General features: G+C 34.7%; 1 protein-coding gene across 3 annotated transcripts in view; it reads right to left on the bottom strand.

The window, feature by feature from the left end:
• The window catches only part of rdgA (retinal degeneration A), a 93,737-nt gene that overhangs the window by 61,719 nt on the left and 12,404 nt on the right, over positions 1-19,614 (bottom strand). For all 3 annotated transcript variants that reach the window (XM_053743595.2, XM_053743596.1, XM_053743597.1), the window contains exons 2-4: positions 3,955-4,135; positions 2,500-2,643; positions 1,496-2,229 (exon numbers count right to left, since the gene is read on the bottom strand). In XM_053743595.2, coding sequence (XP_053599570.1) covers positions 1,496-2,229; positions 2,500-2,643; positions 3,955-4,044 — 968 coding nt within the window. In that variant the 5' untranslated portion in view covers positions 4,045-4,135. The remainder of the gene's footprint in view (positions 1-1,495; positions 2,230-2,499; positions 2,644-3,954; positions 4,136-19,614) is intronic.

Below are 19,614 nucleotides of genomic sequence, written 5' to 3'. Positions count from 1 at the left end.
TTGACTGATTGACTTTTTTTTAAATATTTGCAAAGTACAGAACACAGGCTCTGTACTTCGCAAATATTTTTACGGCAAAACTTTGTAGTTTTTACCGTATCGCAAAAATTGGTTATAAAAGTCATCTTTGAGCTCATGAGCGATAAATTCACAGGTAAGTCAAAATGGTAAAAATTTCCGAAATCGGTCGAACAGCTTGGGGTTTTGCATCATCATTTGGGGTTATCATCATCATCAGCCAATTAATCATCCCCACTGCTGGGGCACTAGCCTTACCTATGGATGCGTAAGACTACGACCATTTCCAGGAACATATTTATCTATTTAATTAAAATATTGCAACGTCGTCACCAGTAACAGGACGGCATAATAAGTATTCCAATTAAATTTAAATAAAAATTTAACTTCTGAAATAAGTAACGATGTATCTTTATCCTGTCGGTGAAATTCTTCTATGCTTTGCGGTCAATTGAAATATGAAATTGCGGTTTATAGTCTAGAAAAAACGATATTTTAATATCCTTTCAAAGTTCAAAAGAGCAACACAATAGGAAGACTTAACAATTTTATACAAAAAGTCTATATAAAGGAACAAAGTTTGAAAGCGAAAAGAACGTTTGACGAGGCTAGGGTTGCCCTCGCTACGGCTTCCTAAAAATTAAAAGTTACGCTTAATAATTCAAACTATAAATCTGATTAATAAAATTACTTCCTTCAGAATGACTTCATTCAATTCAATGACTTTAAAGTTCATGAAAGTTCATAATTGTAAAATTCTCGAATAGATGATGGACTAATTTGATATCAGTTCCATAAATACTAATATTAATATTATTTAATTAACAACTAATATTAACACTTGGGAACTGACTCCTCGGTATCGTTGATAAGTGGAATTATATGTATTAATGTATTAATTTCTTGCTTTACAGTATTATATAGCTGAGAATAGCTACACTAAATAGATTTCAGTTAGTTTAATTAAAGGGTAAAAAAAAAGAACGTATTTCGGTATAAAATAATAAAACAAAGCATGTATTAATTAATAACATAAGAGTTATTTCTAATTTGTATTATACCGTTACAGAGAGCGAGGCGCACAGAGAGAGATTTTCCTTTGTTAGAGCATCTTTGCAGTCTGCAAGACTTATAACATTTATCAGGTTATTAACTATCTGCTGGCTTTGTAATTATGTTAACATACAGTCAGTTGGTATTTTTACATTGGTATTTTAGCGTAGTAGTTATAGAAGCTTTTTTTATGAAGTAGCATTATATATTCAAAGTAGAATTGTCAGCAGTAGAAAGATTGAAGGTATAGATTGCTTATAAATAAAAGAACACAAAAATAAAACATAATTGCTTTTAAAAGATACATCACTAATATTATTATCATTTGTTTCGCGATATACTTAGCGATATTTATTATAAAATAAATACTTGAAGAATGATGTGAAAATTAGGTAAGTACCATTAAAATAAATGTTAAACTAACCTGGTGTCAAGCTGTGTAATCTGCGGCGCTACCGGGGTTGCTTCTGGGGGCACTTCAGTTGGTGTCGGCGGCGGCGCAACTTGCGCGGACGTCAGTGCAAGCGCTTTGTACCGTGACTGTTCTGCAGTCGGCAATACGATGTCCACAGACCGTGAACGCAAGCCCGTCCCCGGCACTGCCAAATTATTCCCAGTGCCATTTATTTCTTCGGCTCTAGCACCACCGGAAACTTTCGAGAAGCAGGAATCTACGGACGCAGCGCGATCGCGTTTCAGTTCCGGCACCGCCAAGTAAATGTCGCAGACGAGGGTATCTTTTGCTGTATTCGCCGCTCCTTCTTCTGACGCTCGTACATTTTCTAGAGAACTTCCTGTGGGTTCTACGAAGAATGCCTCTTGTCTGGATATTGATCTCCGTCTTTGAGGTAGCACCGGAGGTTCGTCAGCAGGTGGTTGTAGCTCGAAGGAAGGAGCGCCGGGAGATAGTGGTGGTGACTGAGACGGTGCTGGCTTGTATATCCGGGGTGGGGGCGGCAGGGCCAGCAGCACCCTGGGAGACTCCGCATCGCTCTCGTCGTCCTCGTCATCGTCCTCCGCCGACGACGACGCGAGAGGCCGCTCAGGAGTAACCCTCTCTTCGCTGCGTCGCGCCAGCCATGTCTCCATATGCCGGCAGTGTACACATGGTGGCGGAGTGCCTTTTCCAGATCGACGTCGTGACCATAATCGCGGAACCTGTTAAACCAAAAATATCTTAGAAAATGTTAAATTTACCAAGTAAATGTCAAAACTAATAATGCAAGTTATTTAAACCGCTACAAGGCTGCCGGTTATGAAATGTAAGATATTTCATAACCGGTAGCATTGTTTCTAACACAAAGTGTCGAAAACCAAAACAATAGAACACCATGAAATAGAGGTGAAAACTTAGCTATAATTTATTTGCACACATAAACAAATATTCGTCTAGTAAGATCCTTCAGCAAAGTTGTATATGTAGCATACCTCGAGGTAAGTGCCGGAGTCGTCGGAGCCGGCGGAGTCGAAGGAGCGGCTGCGCGCGCCCGGCTGCGGCACGGCCAGCAGGCTGCTGGTAGCCGCGCCGCGCGCCGCTTCCAACTGAATTTCATCGAACGACGCCGACCGGACCTACAATGTGTTTTAATGGTCAATTGTCATGATCAACACGATTATTTGTTAGGTATGTAAATATTATAAAGTACTACAAGGAAAAAACTTAAAAAATGTACCTAAAGAAGTTAAATTTTAATTAAGCTTAAAGTGTGATATATCTTTTTCTAATAAGAGGGAAATTCTAGCTTACAAAGTCTGAGTAAATCTCAGACTTTGTAGGCTAGAATTTCCTTAATATAAATCACATAAGTAAAGCTAGCTCATGATAAGTGCTATTATATATTACTTTTGCGGTTAGTTCTATAGGTATAATTAATATATTTATTTACATCCTCAATAAAAGATTTACAATGTATCAATGGGCTCTCATGATAGACCAGACACTACTCTTTTATTTGTAAAGAATCCGCATTCACCGTATAAACTTGCAAATGGTTTTCAATGAAAGAGGGTCTATTGAATGCACGCGGGCACAAATACGGCCGGGCGCTAAAGAAAATGAGGAAACTTCATCGCAAAAGCATTCAATACGTTCGCGTCAAATCGCGTCCCGTATCGAGCCGCATATACATTGCAAGGTTTGAATCCAAGAAGAGGTGCCTTGTGTTACTTTTACTTTGTTCTTCTGACTGGCAAATTATTGCCGTCAGTTCATAGAATAAGGTAATATCATGCTGCCGTGTATCATTCTAGGTATTATTGGCTAAACTTCAATCACTTGAATTCCTAGAGCTTGAATTAGAAATACGGGAATAATCTGTTACTAATAATCTTAGTACAATATATAAAGCGCATATAAAGCGCTCTTAGACCTACCAATTTTATTTGTGCTAAATACAGACAGAGGCAGTAGGTGTTGTTGGAGTGGCCAGGTTTGAAAACCAATGATTTTAAACATTTTTCAAACTGACTCGTGCATGTGTAGTAGAGGTGAACTATATGGGTAATATAGACCATCGCTTGGTTACGATGAAAGGAATAAATTATTACCATTATTGTCAACAAGGTACCTATGTCAAAACTATACTTTGCTAAGATACTTTAAGTCTACTCTTCGTAATGATACCGACAAACCGATGTTTAGTTTTTCAAGATGAATAAGTTTTATTTATAATTTCATACTTTTTGAAAATTGTGTTTCAAACCAATTTTAAAAGAATCCAGTTGCATTGTTATAGTCTATGACTCATCATACTGGTCTTAAATATATTTATTTTATCTAGAATATACTTATTTTTTTACAAATCTCTGACCTTGTCAACTAATATTATGTAATTATCTAATGGAGTAAACTAGGGGTTTCAGTGTAATATACGGATATCATACCTGCTTGGGTACTTCGAGGCTGCTCTGGGTCTTCATGTCGGCGGGTGTAGGTGTTTTGGAGCGTTTGAAGGTGGTGCGCAGGCGCTGCATGGCGGGCGGGGCGGGCGGCGCGCGCGCTCCTCATGACGCGGGCGGGCCCCCGCCCCGTAGCCCGCGCGCGACACCCACACACTCACCACCACTAAACAATTTTATTCTTAAGAACCACCATGATCGACCAACATTTTTAAATAACACCGCCTCTATGACACATGGCAAATCTCAAAAATGCTCACCTTTCTTAACATAATTACAGATAAATGTCAAAGTGTGTTTGTTGTCCTTCTTTCACATCTAAACAGAGCAAGGGAAGTATTTTATGTTTGGATATTAGTTTATGTTAGGAGGGCTGAGAACTGACATGGATACTTTTTACCGAGATCGGAGGCGCGCTAAAAATTTAGCAGCGATAGTTTTAAAAATAAACAAGTTCGCAGATCGGTTTGGACTCTCAGAATATTTTTTCATTTATGCTCGTAACGGAACCCTTATAATAGATCACTTCGTTGTCAGTCTGTCCATGTGTTTTCTGCCCGTTAACTTCCCGTTCCAGAAATTCACCAAGAAAGCAAGTCTTATTAAACATGTATAGAAACGAATCTGTACATCATAATATAAAAAACCATTAACCAGTATTTTTAATGATTAGATTCACTTCTTTCTTAAATTTTAATTTAATTGCGCACTCGTAATAGATACCTCGGGGTCCTCCGTACAAAACAACAATCCTGAACATACACTCTGTGTAAGCTGATTATACGAAGTAGTCCGTCGACCCAAAGTCCAAACAGATCATTCCATGTTTGACCTACTAGGACCGGGCTACCAAATATTGTTTATACAGAAGAGACCCGCATTATAAATTTAGACGAATCTATTTACATTGGAAGATGATTTAAGGGATGAATTGGGGTGCAGCCAATAGTTCTGTTGCATTATAAATATAACTATTATTGTTATTATTATAAATATAACTATAGGGTGGTGTTCCGTATGGTAATTCTAATCATCATATGCATAGTATACTAATTCTGTTGAGTTGTTGGTGAACACTTTCAATGACATTCCAGTTTTAATTGCTAAGAAAACATTACCAATACTAATTACTTTTAGTAAAAAAATCTTATAATCTACTAAATTTATAAATGCGAAATCTGTCTGTCATGCTTTCACGGCCAAACTAGACCGATTTTGATGAAATTTGCAATAGATATGATTAAGGACCCGGAATCAAACATAGGCCACCGTCGACGGAGCTGTGATCAGCAGTTTGTGCAAAAAAAAAGCAGAGATTAATGGAAAATGTGCAAGATTTCAATAGAAAGGAAGAATAATTTAGTGTCGGCTATACACTATCGCTAAACTCAGACAGATGCCAACGCGAATGAACTTTGACTTAAAGCTAATTTTGACTGCGAGGAAAAACCACCAATGTACGACGAACCCACCACAATTTGGCGAACTGTAGCCAGCGGTATAAGACTTCTGACTGAAATATGTGTCGCATCCGTCAAGGGTTACGGTGTTATTGCCAAACTCGGACCCAATAGTTTTAATGTGGGTTTCACTTCAGTTCTAACTTATTCTTATCTAACCCGCATTCCCAAACTTTTTGTGACGTTGGCATCAAACGTTATTGAATAATTGGGGAAGGCACTTTTTAGGGTTCCGTACATGACAACACCGAAATGGAACAATTTCAAGATCCTTTTACTCGAACATGGGCTTTACTTTTGTAAAATAAATCGAGTACAACCCACACTAGATCGATTTTTCTAAATTCGGATCTGAGTATAAATAATAACGTCAATTCCCATGAACCTCGCCTTTACTTCTAATGTCTATTCATTATTCATTTGTGAGTGTTCTTGAAAATAGCAATTTTTATTATTGTTGCAACTAACTTGTAATCCATGGAAATGAAGGAACTAAACAAAAAAAAAAAGGAAACATATAAAAATACAAAATTGTAAAGTAATTTTTTAGAGATTAAAAATAATAATTCAAAAGCCATATTCTTAACGATCCTTCCGCATGGCCAGCATTTTGTATAAATGCCGAGACGCCTCGCATAATAGATATTGCTATGTTACGCCAAGCTACGCCGTGATGCCGCCATTTTTACGATAGGCGTCAGGATGGCCACGTGTACACATGACATACCGTCGTCAATGTCAATGCTAATGGTTTCTTTATACGACATGTACCTAGCGGTAAAGAATGTCTGTTTCCTGTCTTATTTTCTCATTTTTTTATTATATACATATATGTATATATATACATAGCATCCATCCATCACTGAAACAAAAAAAAATGAACCGGTAAAAATTATTCAATAAGTAATGGTAAACACCATTACTTACTTATTTATTGGTCTGTACGTAATCAACTTTCACGTAATATAAGAACTATTGTGTCCTGAATTTCAGGGGATTTAATTCCAAAAATTTTGTTGTACTTATAATCTGGAATATTGTCGTGTAATTGGTGGCAACAAAGTTAAATTCTGATCTTTTAATATTGATCACACGTATATTCTAAGCTTACTTACTTATCATGGGAATACCTATTTACTTTTATATATAAAATTTTTCATAAAACGTAAAATTGAAACAATGCCCGAATAGTTGACAGAGAGAGCGAAGCGAGCGAGGTCTACCATTCTACTTGGGGCAAAAATTCATTTTTTGTATGTATGTTTGTAACGCGATAAGCTTTGAACCGTTGGTCTGATTTTGATGAAATTTAAAAAGTATATAGGATTTGCCAATGGAATTTATAAGTTCGTGGGGCATCAAAATCGATTCAGTCATTTTTGAAATATTCACAATTTAGTAAAAATTGATTGTGTTCGCTAGGTCTAAGTATAATACTCGCGGCGAAGAATGTTAAATACTTACATGAGACAAATAAAGAGTCCATTACAGGGGTAAGGACGTGAACTTGAGTTAAGCCTATGAAAATCCGTCTTGATGTGTTTGTGTGTAAGCGCGGACAATTCCGTCCGTTGAATACAAATGAAATGACGGAAAGCCAGTACAAATTGCTCGTGTAGCCCCAAATTTATTTAAATAAATATTCGACTGAGGAGTCTATGTTTATTTTTACATATATTTTGACTTCTCTTGTCGATAAAACTCTCAGTCATTCATTTTACTTTATTTACTTACTACAATCACGCCTTTATACATTACAATATAATAAAAAAACTTTATTGCGTATTATTTTACATTCGCATACAAAAATAATTATACTAACATATAACTTAAAACTTAAATAGGTTAACAAGAAGATGGGCAAAAGGTGCCTTCTTCCTTACCTTCCGGAGGAGAAAAGATCTCAATAGACTAGAGATACTAAACTCGAAAGCCTTTTTAGATTTGAAATTGAATAGTGTTTGGTTCTAGCTTTCTCTAGTAGTAGTAGTAGTCTTTGAGAATTTCTAGTTTATAGCCCTTTCCTTGATTGACTTATATAATGTGTACAGGAAAAGAAGCAACTGGAGAACACCTATCTCCCAAATTAGCATGGAAGCATATTACCCTTTCCTTTATTACCGCGTACATAATATTACAAAGAAGGTCACCCCAGCAGTGGAACGATTATGATAACCCAAAATCAACAGTGACGCTTAAATACACAAAAAGTCAAATTGCAAATTTAGCTTAAAAACTGTCATCTACGTTAGGGTCGGAATAAACAGATTAACAGCCTTGGTAAGTGAGAAAGATATTTCATATGGATAATATAATATCGGCATTATCGCCGAACCCGGACAGATGCCAGCGCGAATGCATGAACATTGCGTAGTATGTATATGTGCTTTTATTTACCGCAATGTAAAACCTCCGATGTATGCCAAGTCTGCGGAGTCCGCGATAGTGTGGGGTCAGCATAATATACCTACAGGCTAATCTAGGTTGTAACTGTACAATGTTGAGGCTATTTTATGAAACAAATAATTAGTAAGATGTCATTCATATACTACTATTATAAAGTCATGTCATGTCAGAATGGCAGACTGCAGGAAAACCTTAGTAAGTAGGTCAAAATATAATGCAGCTGTAAAGTAATAAGTATCATATTTTATTGAAGAAAATGTGAGCCTTGTAATAGCACACAACAATGGCGTACTATTATGCCTTCTTAATTGAAATGCTTTTAAGTTAAAAGCTTTGTATTCTAGGAAACACTAGACAGTAATTAGTAGAAAAACTACCTAAATATTTTAGACTAAGATACCTATTTCATTTTATCTTGTTCTTTGTGATTTCAGACATAGAGTAGGAATAAACAAACCATATACTCCCGTGGATGTCTTTCAATTCGAATATGCAATAAAAAAGGCCAACACAACTGTCTTCAGTTGCGTACACATCGCAGCATTCCAAGAGGGCTTCGGGGCGACGCAGCCCCGAAGCCCTCTTAAACTAGAGTAATAATAAATTCATCTTATTATCTAAGGGTAAAAACCTCAACTTTCACCTCATGTAACAAAAAAATATTATTGTTTGATGAGGTGAACACGACACGAGGCTCGTGTAAAGAAATTAAATGCCTTAATTATTCAGATAAGAGTGAAGGTGAGATTAAGGAACTTGCAGAGGTATATACATGGGTTGTCATGATAAAAAATCTATATATATTTTTTTTATTTATTGCTATAATCTTCTCTGTGACAAAAATGCATTATCATCTGATGGATTTACTAGAAAACAAAAGCATAGTTAATGCAAGTCACCACTATCCCTGCAGTAGATATAATATAAGATATATTATATATAGACAAATGCTATTTTTATTCGTATAAGGGCAAGTGGCAAGGCCATGGTCATATCATTTATTTTGCGTGTCCCACTGCGTTAAATAAGCAATGTGTTTAGACGGACTGACCTCGTTTTTCGTATTTAGTGTCTACATACTGTTTTACCATCACGCCATTCAGGTATACGCTAAGTATTTACGTCACCGGAAAATTAAATTTATATTATTTTAGTATATAGAACCGTTTCCTTTTGGCAAATGCCTTAAAGGTCATAATTCGAAACGAACAACTTCTAATATAGGTACTATAATATAATTATATTACCTATATTAGAAGTTGTTCGTTTCACCTAAGTAACAAGTAAGTTCATTCACGATATTTTTATTCACTACATGCAAGTGATAATACCTAATTAGTGGCTACTGTACAATCAATTTTGCTAGAAACGGAACTGCAGACAATGCAATAGTTATGTAGTTTCATTTTCTGAAGCCTAAGAAATGTTCATCCTAAACAAATAACTGAAACTAACACGAAAATAGCACAAGTAACAATGAGATGGCAACTGAACAAAAAATGCCTATATGTGTAGAAACTAGGTATTTTTCAAAAACGTTATTATTTTCTAACTATTTCGACGCGTTTCGTAGACTTTTTCGTGTCGGTTACGTGTGCTATGTTTAAAAAAGTCAAACATTTTTATGAATAAAAAATTTAAGCCCCGGACGGGGGAGACAAAAATTCAATATTTCCTATATTGAATTTTAAAATTCAATATAGGAATTATAGCATTAATTAATATAATAGTAATGACATAGCTACGTAAATAATATTGTGGCCTACTTTCATGAATATATACTTATATGATATTAATTAAGTTCTGTAGAAGGTTTCACTACATACAAAATTTGTAAAAAGATAAGAAGGAAAATATTCGTCTATAATTTCAAAATGTAAAAATACATTTCTTCCACAAAACTCCTGGTGGTTGATCTTGAATTTTCCTGTCGGGCTGAAGAGTCTTTTTTTAATATTAAGATCAAACGAAATACAGGATAGACGTACAAGAATAGCCAATAAGCTGGCAAAGAGAATAGTCGATAAGTGGAGAGGTATCGTGCGTTGATCCGGCTTACGCGTCAGGTGCTGCATCCGTCACAACTCACTGCCTCTTGACGTCGAGCGCTCATTGAGCTCCAATTCATTTTATAATTTCCTCGCCTGAAAACGTGGCAATCGTCAGTTCGCTGCGTGTTTCCATTTTAATTTTTTTGTATTCTATAACGGAAGAGTAGATTTTGTAAAACGTCTAATTCAGAGAATCAACAAGGAAAAAATATTACACAAGTAGGTAAATAATTTTTGTTTTACTTAAATACAAATCGATAAACATTTTTTGTATATTATTAGGGTTTCAGACAATCCCACACAATCAATATCATAGCTTCCATTAACATTAATTAAACTAAAGACAAAAATTAAATTGAGAACATTACTTACTCATTATTCAGTGAAATTTTAATGTAACCAACTATTATAACCTTACTTTATGGTTGAGGCATAAATTATTTATTTGCCTTATTATACAAGTCGGTATTCATTCCGTTGAAATTGATAAAAAGGTTTCATTTCCTTCCTCTTAATTCTTATCATAAATCGGACTCATAAAATATAATCCACTTATACCTAATTGACTTGAAATGCAAATAAATCCTACTTCGCTCGGATTTATATAATTGTATGATTCTATTTGAATGCCGTTACTCATCTTTGCTTTATGATAAAAGGCGATTGTATTCGACGTGAAATTGGAGGCGAAATCGTCTGCGAGTAATGAATATTGAACGGCAAAGAGAGGAACATACGAGTACATTTAAAACCCTGGGCACGTATTGGCCGCGGAATAATCTAAATATTCGATCACGGACCCACCGACATGTACAAATTCGCTGAACAATCGACTCGCAAATTAAAAATTCTCCATTTGATTGCTGCCATGTCAATTGTTTTTCTATTTTGTGGTTAGCTTCGTGCCGCGCCGCTGTCCCGTTCCTTTATTATTGCATCGATTTGTACTTACTATTGGAGTAGGTACCTTCTATATGGAGATGAAAGAACCTTCATCATACCTATTTTGAAGTAACTAACATTACTATCTACACTATTGAATTGTGTTAGGAGCAGATTTAAGCGATGACATGAAACTCACTCCTTAATCCTTTACAAATTATGTATTCATTTCGATTTGAAACTAACTCTGTGTCAAAGACTATGGATTACAATAAATTTTGGTAAAGAAACGTTATTTTCGTCTTTAACGTCTATTTTCCTACTAGTCAAATTAGATACGTTTTTATTGTGTCAAAAACAAAAAAAATGGAGTTTGTGTGATCATGTGACTCATCACAATTTTGGAGTCCAAAAGAATACCTACTATAATCAGAACAAAAAATAGTAAAATGCATGAATAATAAAATTGATGAATTTATTAAAGTGAGTTAATTTAATTAACGTGTTTTACTACATATTAAAAATTTTTCTTAATTTTTTTCAAAGTATTTAATTTCTTGATTTATCAAATAATAGTCTTTTTTAAAATTAAAATATAGAACGCATTTCAGCGACCATAAACGTGACGCAGGTACGCTCATTTTTTTACGACATGCACTGGCTGTTTATGTAGGCACATTAAAATATCGTAGTATTGTCTTTTTCTATTAATCAATGTTTTTCTTAATTATACCAAATTATTCGTTGCCAATTTCAGTTATATTTATAAAATTCACTAGTCACTCTCGAGATTAGACCAAGCACAAGACCGAAGTTTAAGTAACCCCAGGGTAGTACCAGCTATTCAGATATATGTACTTTCAGAGTATGAATATAAAAATACCATTTTTGATTGGATAAATTACAGAGTTGCAATTAAGCGTAGGTTGTGTAGCATACCGCCGTTGTGTACCCACTCCGTGGTGGCACTCCCGTCATGATTTCACTCATGCGTAAGCGGATTACTGTCAAACGTCAAGACTTTGCACGTGCCTTCTGCGAGTGCCTATACATAATTTCTACATTTATCGCAACGAACATTTCTAGTGTCTATTGAGGAATAACCGAAGAAAATATTTTAGATAATAACTTTTCGGAAATCGTTGAGGCTGCGTATCTCATTGTAGTTCGAGATAACTAAGCTACGTTAAGTAGGCATTGAAAGTCATTGGTGTCATAATGATAAAATCAACTCTTATCATTGTGACACCAAAACCAGACAATACATAAAAGCATGATATGAGACATGATTGTGTCATATCATGCTTTTACGTATTGTATTTTTTGTTATAAAGTTCGCTTAAATAAATGTAACAACAATATATTTTAAATATATAGTGTTTAATCTATTTGTTGTAACGTGTTCCTTTATTGTTGTTAAATAAGAAGTAAATATCTACAAAAAAGGAAAAGATATAACTAGTTGTTCGCAGCGAACGTAGACCTCGCGAATACAATAAATTTTGATGAGATTTTGATAAAATCTGACCAACGGTTAAAAAGTTATTACGTTACAAACATACAAAAAATGTATTTTTGTAATGTAAGAAAAAATATTGTAAAATAAATTTCGAAATGGCGTTCGTAAAAATAAAACTAAATACCTATAGTGAACTAAAAAGAACTCGAACTCTAGACGCTCAAGTCAATGAGTCATTATCTCTTTGTAAACGAACTGGACTATTCATCTTTGACAACGCTGTTGAAAATATCCGTTTATTATGTCTATGTGTATGTCATAATAGAAAGTGAAATTCCTTTGTTTTTTCGTTGTCACTACAAACACAAAATAGCCGTAAGAGCCATCAATTCCAAAGGCGCTTAGGCCATTTGTGCCAACTCCGCCATTATCAAAAATTTCCAAAAAATGGCTCGACAATCGATTTTCATATGTTTTTTGAACCTGCTCTTAATATTTCACGGGAATCGGTTGAGAAATGCGACTTCTAGAGAACATACAGACATATGAAAGCACTTTTGGCCATGCTGAAACGGAGACTCCGCTCGCTTCGCTCGCTCGGTCAATTAAAATAGATTCGGAGCAAATTTCTGTGATAGACGGACGGACAGACAGACGCACGAGTGATCCTTCCTTCCGTTTAAAATTTTTGTACGGAACCCTAAACATAATAGAATACAACCGGGCAAACGGCGTGGTATGCTATTATAAGGCGACCGTCTACTCGTAGATGCCGACTCGTCCACTCAACTAAGGGCTTGCTTGCACACAATCCATTGTCTAGAAAGGAATTTTATGTATTAACAGCTTTGCTTAGGCATCTTTAGTGAAATATTCTATATTATTTTTCTTTTTACGTTAAAATTGTTGTTTTCAGTTCGAAAATGGCCATTGAAGTTGATATGAAAATACGTTGAATAAGAAAAAACACACGTCGCTCGTTTTACAAAATAAGCTTAGCAAGCTTACTTTAAAAATTCAATCTCAAGAAAATTCGATTTTTATGTGGAAACACACGTAAAATGTGCAAATTGAAAACGAAAATGGGCATTATCCTTAAATTTTTCTTAACGATATTAAAAGAAGATAAATTGTAATTGTACTAGGTACTACTGTACTTAAATGTAAGCTAACATGTATATGTTAAAACCGTATATGTATTTATCCAACCTTGCTATTATAAAATAATTGTTGAATTGCAATACATTTCTCAAATTAATACCGAAGTAATCCCAACTTCCATTGACAGTAATTAATTACCGTCTCCTGAATAATATAGACTATTTCATTAAAGTTGAATGAATAACTCACTATAATAATTAATGTATGTTACCTTCACATATGTATGTGTAAAGACTACCTACATTTCAAGGAATTTAATTCTATGTATGTACGGAATAATTTGCGATACGTTGCGATTCCCATCCTATCTGTTCCTGGGTTCGATTCCCAGCGCGGGCAAATATTTGCCCTACCATGTGATCATAAATATTTGTTTGCGATCCTGATAGTGTTTCGCCAGTTTCTTAGTTTGTGTCTATCGAGCCCGCGATAGAAACTTAGTGAAACTTAGTGTGGGCCGTTGAGTTTTATTCTTAAAAAATGGGTTTACGATGGAAAACCTTCACCAAGAAATAATGTACACAGTTAATTCATTTCGTCAGTTTTATTTTTTCTCTGTTCATTTTTATAGCAGAGATATAAATGTGTACTCGTAGGCCGTCTCAGATGGACTTCGAGATTATTAATAAGATCTCCAAAATAGTCAAAAATGCATAAGCGCATAAATAATATCTAGTCCCATTTTTTTTATTAAATTAAATCTACTTTTGTTATATTTATCTATACATTAAACTACTTACAACTAATAAAAAAAATGGGTAAGAATGCCAGTCCCAAATAATAATTGAATCTACAAAATTGAATATTTCATTTATAGCGTACGTTTCATTGAGCTTAACCAACCCTTCAAAATATATGAAAGGTAAGTCAAAATGTTGATGTAGGTTACGTTTGCTGCTCTCACCAATGGACTGGAAAATCAAATTAACTATATGTATATGTTCAGTTTGACGTCAAACAAACAATTTATTTATCTAATCTCAAATCTAGAACATCTCTCTCTTATCTGAGCGTTTCCTGGTTGTTTCCTAAACCATTGAGCGTAGAAGCCCAGGGTCCGCGTTCTTAAATTTTCGTCCCCACTTCGCACGGTCGTCGGTATTCCTAGTTGTCAGGCCTGAGATATCATCCACACCATCAAGCCAGCATTTCTTGGGTTTGCCCCTTCTGCCAGGGCCAAGCGGGAGTAGCATAACCAGACATTTGTTTCCTACATAATTTGCCGATTTACGCAGGATGTGGCCGTACCAGCGCAGGCGGCATTTCTGAAATGTGTATGCTATGTCACGGACATGAAGACTACCGCGAATTCGCGAGTTCCTCGTGCGGTCGAGCCACGTGACATCATACACACGGATCATTGTTATCTCGGTGAGGGTAAGCTCCTAAAAAAATAGTTTCTGCAATAAGAAACAACAAATGAGATGCGGGCAAACTTTTAATTACTCTCTTAAGTCGAAATAGAATTTTCGGCATTCTGATGTACAACTTTTGTCATTATTTTTGGGCACATGATTGAAATTCTCATTATACTTTTAGAAAGTCGGCTGTAGCAGCTGTTTTCCTCGGTTTAACACTGTAAACATATTTTTTTCATACCGATTTTGTTGTCTCCAAAGTGTTTTCATTTTAGAAAACTAATTCAAAACCAAAAAAATGTATTCAAAAGAACCGTTTTATTTTCTCTAAGTTAAATCTATTTCTCTACTAAAATTGGTCCAGCCTTTCCACTTTATCACAAAAAAAATATTCTTTAATGAAAACCAGACACAGGCACATAATGTATACTTAAAATAACAAATATTTCAGCCGTAGTGGTAGATGTGATTGTTAATTACATAATATCAAGTTTTACTGTATTAATTTATATAATTCATAGGAATATGTAGAAATTTTAATTTGAGTTCATGTCCTAAATTAATATCTGTTTGTAGTCTCAATATAGAACGTAATTATGTAGCGCACTGATAATCGTCGCAACTGCAGGACATTTGCTTTGGAATAGAAATAATTAAAACAGTCCACCTGGTATGCGCCTGCTATGCGCAGTCCAATTTGTCGTGACTGTATACATTGCCGATAAGCATGCTATTGATTTTCCGATCCCCTACTTCCCTTAACCAAACATACGTACACAACAGAGAAATGCCAATTTTTTTATATTCAAATATACAAACAAATAAAATAGAATGTCCTCGATTCAAATTTTTCATTTTCACCGACTAACTTTTCTTTTGAGAATTTGCAAGTCAATATATAATTTGTATAATCGCATAATGTTTCTCACAACTATGTAAGTATTTTGTGTATAAAATAAGTATCTTTACCTAAACTGATAATTTTTATAGATAAACCCTTAAACACGTTTTCTTACTTTATTTGTGATTACGTCAACTCTAGCAACCTTTTTGCAATATTTTGAAGAGCAACAAAAAGTACTAATTTTAGATACCTACGTAATGAATAAGTGTACTCATATGTCGAGTACGTATCGAATTAACGATACGGCGGAAAATATTTAAAATTGAATTCAGGACGAGGTAGGAATACATAAATAGGTCCAATATTAAATAGTCCTAAATTACCTGTTAGCGGCCGGGGAAATAAATATCGAAAAAGCGTCCCGGCCCCGGTCATTAGAAACTGTAGAACGCATTTGGTAAGGTTAAGGGGGTAAGGCTTTCATTTCCAGTAAATCTCTGTTCTGAAATGTTGCCCCATATAATTATCATTACCTCCCCTTGTCATAACGATTTTTTAATACGTAATAGCTCATGTTATTCATGTGTAAGTACATATGAACACCCCAAAAATTACTGCGATAAAAATAATAAGTATAGTAATTTTCTTTCACGCTCCTTTTTACCTACTAGAAACATTACCAAACTCAAATATTAAATAGCTATCAAAACATATATCACAAAGTATAATGGCAAAAACGAAGATTATTTCCAAGAAGGTGTTGTTTCAGAAAACAAACAATTGAAAAACATTTTATGACATGATCAACATGAAATGTTTTCCCGGTTTAAAGAGAAAATATCTTCTAACATCCACTCCACTATACGATACGTAATATTGAGACATACAAAAATCTATTCTGTAGTATGTATGTAGAAATTGTATGCATTTTTTACTGCGTTGTAGTTGGTATTTACAATGCGGCTGAAAGGTGAGGGGACGAGAAACATGTCGAGCCAGAACAAAAAAAACAGCGAAAAACTGACACATTTCCTGGTGAAACGGCGGAACAGCGAAAAACATTTGTCCTACAAAATAAAATCTACCTACTGGTTTTCATGTTTACCAAATACGAAAGATATATTTAAACTAATCTTTATAAAAGTTTCCGAAAGTAAGTACACACATTTGGATATATTTTATTTATTATATTATATGAAATTTCATTTGAATATATCTGGATAACAAGAAAATGAAATGTAAAACAACTGAAGATTTTGAAATTGTTACGCAACTTTTGTCGAAATTTCCAAGCCACCGTTGTGCAAAAAAAGGCTCCCCGAGGCTTCGCTCTCGTGGAAATTTTGGGGCAAAAAGTATGTGTGAGTCTAGGATATATTCTACCTGTGTTTAGTATAATAACAATCCATCCAGTAGATTTTGCATGAAAAAGCGAGAAAGAGAAACAAACATCCTTCCATCCTTCCAAACTTTAATTTTAGTAGGAACTCAACCAGGAAGTAGGTTACTCAACCAGAATTGAATAGATCCATTTTGTTTAAAAATTTCACCGAAAACCCTCACTCTTCGATATAGTAAATCCTTCATCCGTTAGGTATTATCCTTAGGTATATAACGTTCGTGTATTCAGCTGTACCTATACAATTAAAAATTTATTTTTATGATAATGTAGGTAGTGAACTAAGTTTCAGAGTTTGTTAGTGTTTTAAGATTCTCTGTCGCAATTTTCTATCCACAGAGCTTAAGTGATACTTATGCTTAAGCTCCGCTATTTAACATCTAAAGAATAGGAAAGCCACAGGGAAATATGACATTCCAATCGGAACTGTTCGAGCAATAGGAGAACGAGGTGTTCATATTGTTCTACACAGCATGCAAAAAGATAGGGCTCTCGGGTAAATGACCGTCAGAATGGACTCACACAGTTTTCACTCCTCTTCATAAAAAGAGTTCGACTAAAAAATATTCCAGCTTTCGACTCATTGCCCTAATATCGCGCGGAAGTAAAATAATGCTACATATTATAAATGAGTGATTGAAAGGATATTTTGTCCAGAGAAATGCACCAGAGCCGGTTTTGTAAAAGCCGGGTTCCCTACCCGTGAGCAAATTCTCATTGTTCGTGAAATTATTGAAAATGCTGGAGAATTTAACAATCAAACATTTGCTTTGTTGATTTTTCCAAAGCTCGGTGAAATAGCCAGCGCTGTGAAAAACACATGGACATGGGTACAACACAACCGCTTAGGGACATTACAAGGGGACCATCATCAGTGCGGTCAGATGACCTTCTCTCAGATATTTTTTCCCCAAGAGGAAGCAAAGGATAAGGATGCAAAATTTCACCTTTGCTCTGCTGCTTGCTTCGAAACGAAAGAGTGTGAGAGGTACTACTAAAATGAGGTTAGTGTAGATATAAAGTGATACTATTCTATGTAAGAGTTTACACCTGTATAATTTACAGGTATTTACCTGTATAATATATACTTATGCATCAATTTATAATAAACATTATATACCACATATAAACATTATATACACCTGTCATAAGTACTTGAAGTTATTCTCATAGCTTATTTCTTATTTGTATACTTATATCTCACCTGTCGCATTAGGTACCAAATTAAGTATATCTAATCTAATTATCTTGCTGAGATAATGGGAATAGATGCGCGACAGACAACATTCAGACTGGGTGAGCAAACACGGCTGGTTTGCATCGGCGGTGTTTGCCCACTCGTTAGGGACGATTCAAACGCTCCGCTCCGATGTGAGCGGAACTCCTCCACAACGAAACATGGAGGCTACAGAAATTAAAATATACATAATAACACTTATATCCCTTTATATGGTGAAGCGAGGCCAGTACTTGAGCGGCTTAAAAAGGAAGTTGCGAGTCATCAAGATGACAAATGCTCCATTGGATGCAACATTAATAAGCATTAAAATACTACGAGAACCAAGTCTTTTATAACATTTATATTATTATAATTATCCGTTATTCATAAAAAAGTTAAAGCACTTTAAGCTAAAATATATTTTGTCTCTTTCTATCCTTTGCAAATATTATAAAGTGCAATACTGACAAAACAAACTTTAGCTGAAGTATGCTTTAACCTACCTGTATCCAAATACTCCTTAATTTACGCCTCAGCATACGTCACGTGATTTACGAGACGTAGGGAGGTACCGAACTCTATGTGCGGATGGTTGCTACAATGCTGTTACTAATTTTATAAGAAGAACTTACTTATGAAATTTTGGTTTTGAAAGAATGTCTTTCCCATAATATCCTTTAAAGTGATTATGTTTCATAAAATAACATGCTAGTGGCGTATTTATATATTAAAAGAGAGTAAGAAATAATATAGCCTTTGTCGTATAATAATAAAAAAAGGTAAGTGCAATTTGTTAGTCTTGTTCATACTAAGCTTACGTATTATATCTAACGTACATTATTTTATGATAATCTCGTACAAATCATTTCGCTTCCATGAAGTCGCTATAAATTTAATGGTGACTGTGTTTATGATTAATAACCATCATTATTTATAGCCGCCATAAAACGTTTACTCGCGCTATCAATATCGAAGACCGATTTCTATATTTTTTCACACAATGACTGTGTAAATACTAAACATAAAAATGATTATTAAAACATAGTCATAAATTTATTGCTATAAATAAGATATATATTTTGATTGAAATTAAGTTACAAAATATAAAACCATATTTCTGAAATAAAGTGCGGTGATTATCTTTTCTATCAGTTATATATGTTGGACAACTACAAAATTCTGGATAACTACAATACCAGACCGGACTAAATGGAAAGAATCGAGCAAGGTATTCGCCCACCAGTGGAACACAAAATGGCTCTAAATAAATAAATATGAAATAAAATTATATAATAGGGGGTTTCAAAACTGAAATAAAAGTTATGTAAACGGCAAAACGAAATTTTATAGAAAAGGGCCGCTCGGGTTCGATTTTAGCTGCCTAAAATATAAATGTAAAGTTTGGA

This window comes from Plodia interpunctella, chromosome 4 (assembly GCF_027563975.2).
Source record: "Plodia interpunctella isolate USDA-ARS_2022_Savannah chromosome 4, ilPloInte3.2, whole genome shotgun sequence".
Classification (NCBI taxonomy): Eukaryota; Metazoa; Arthropoda; class Insecta; order Lepidoptera; family Pyralidae; genus Plodia; species Plodia interpunctella.
This window is presented reverse-complemented; position numbering and strand designations above follow the sequence as displayed.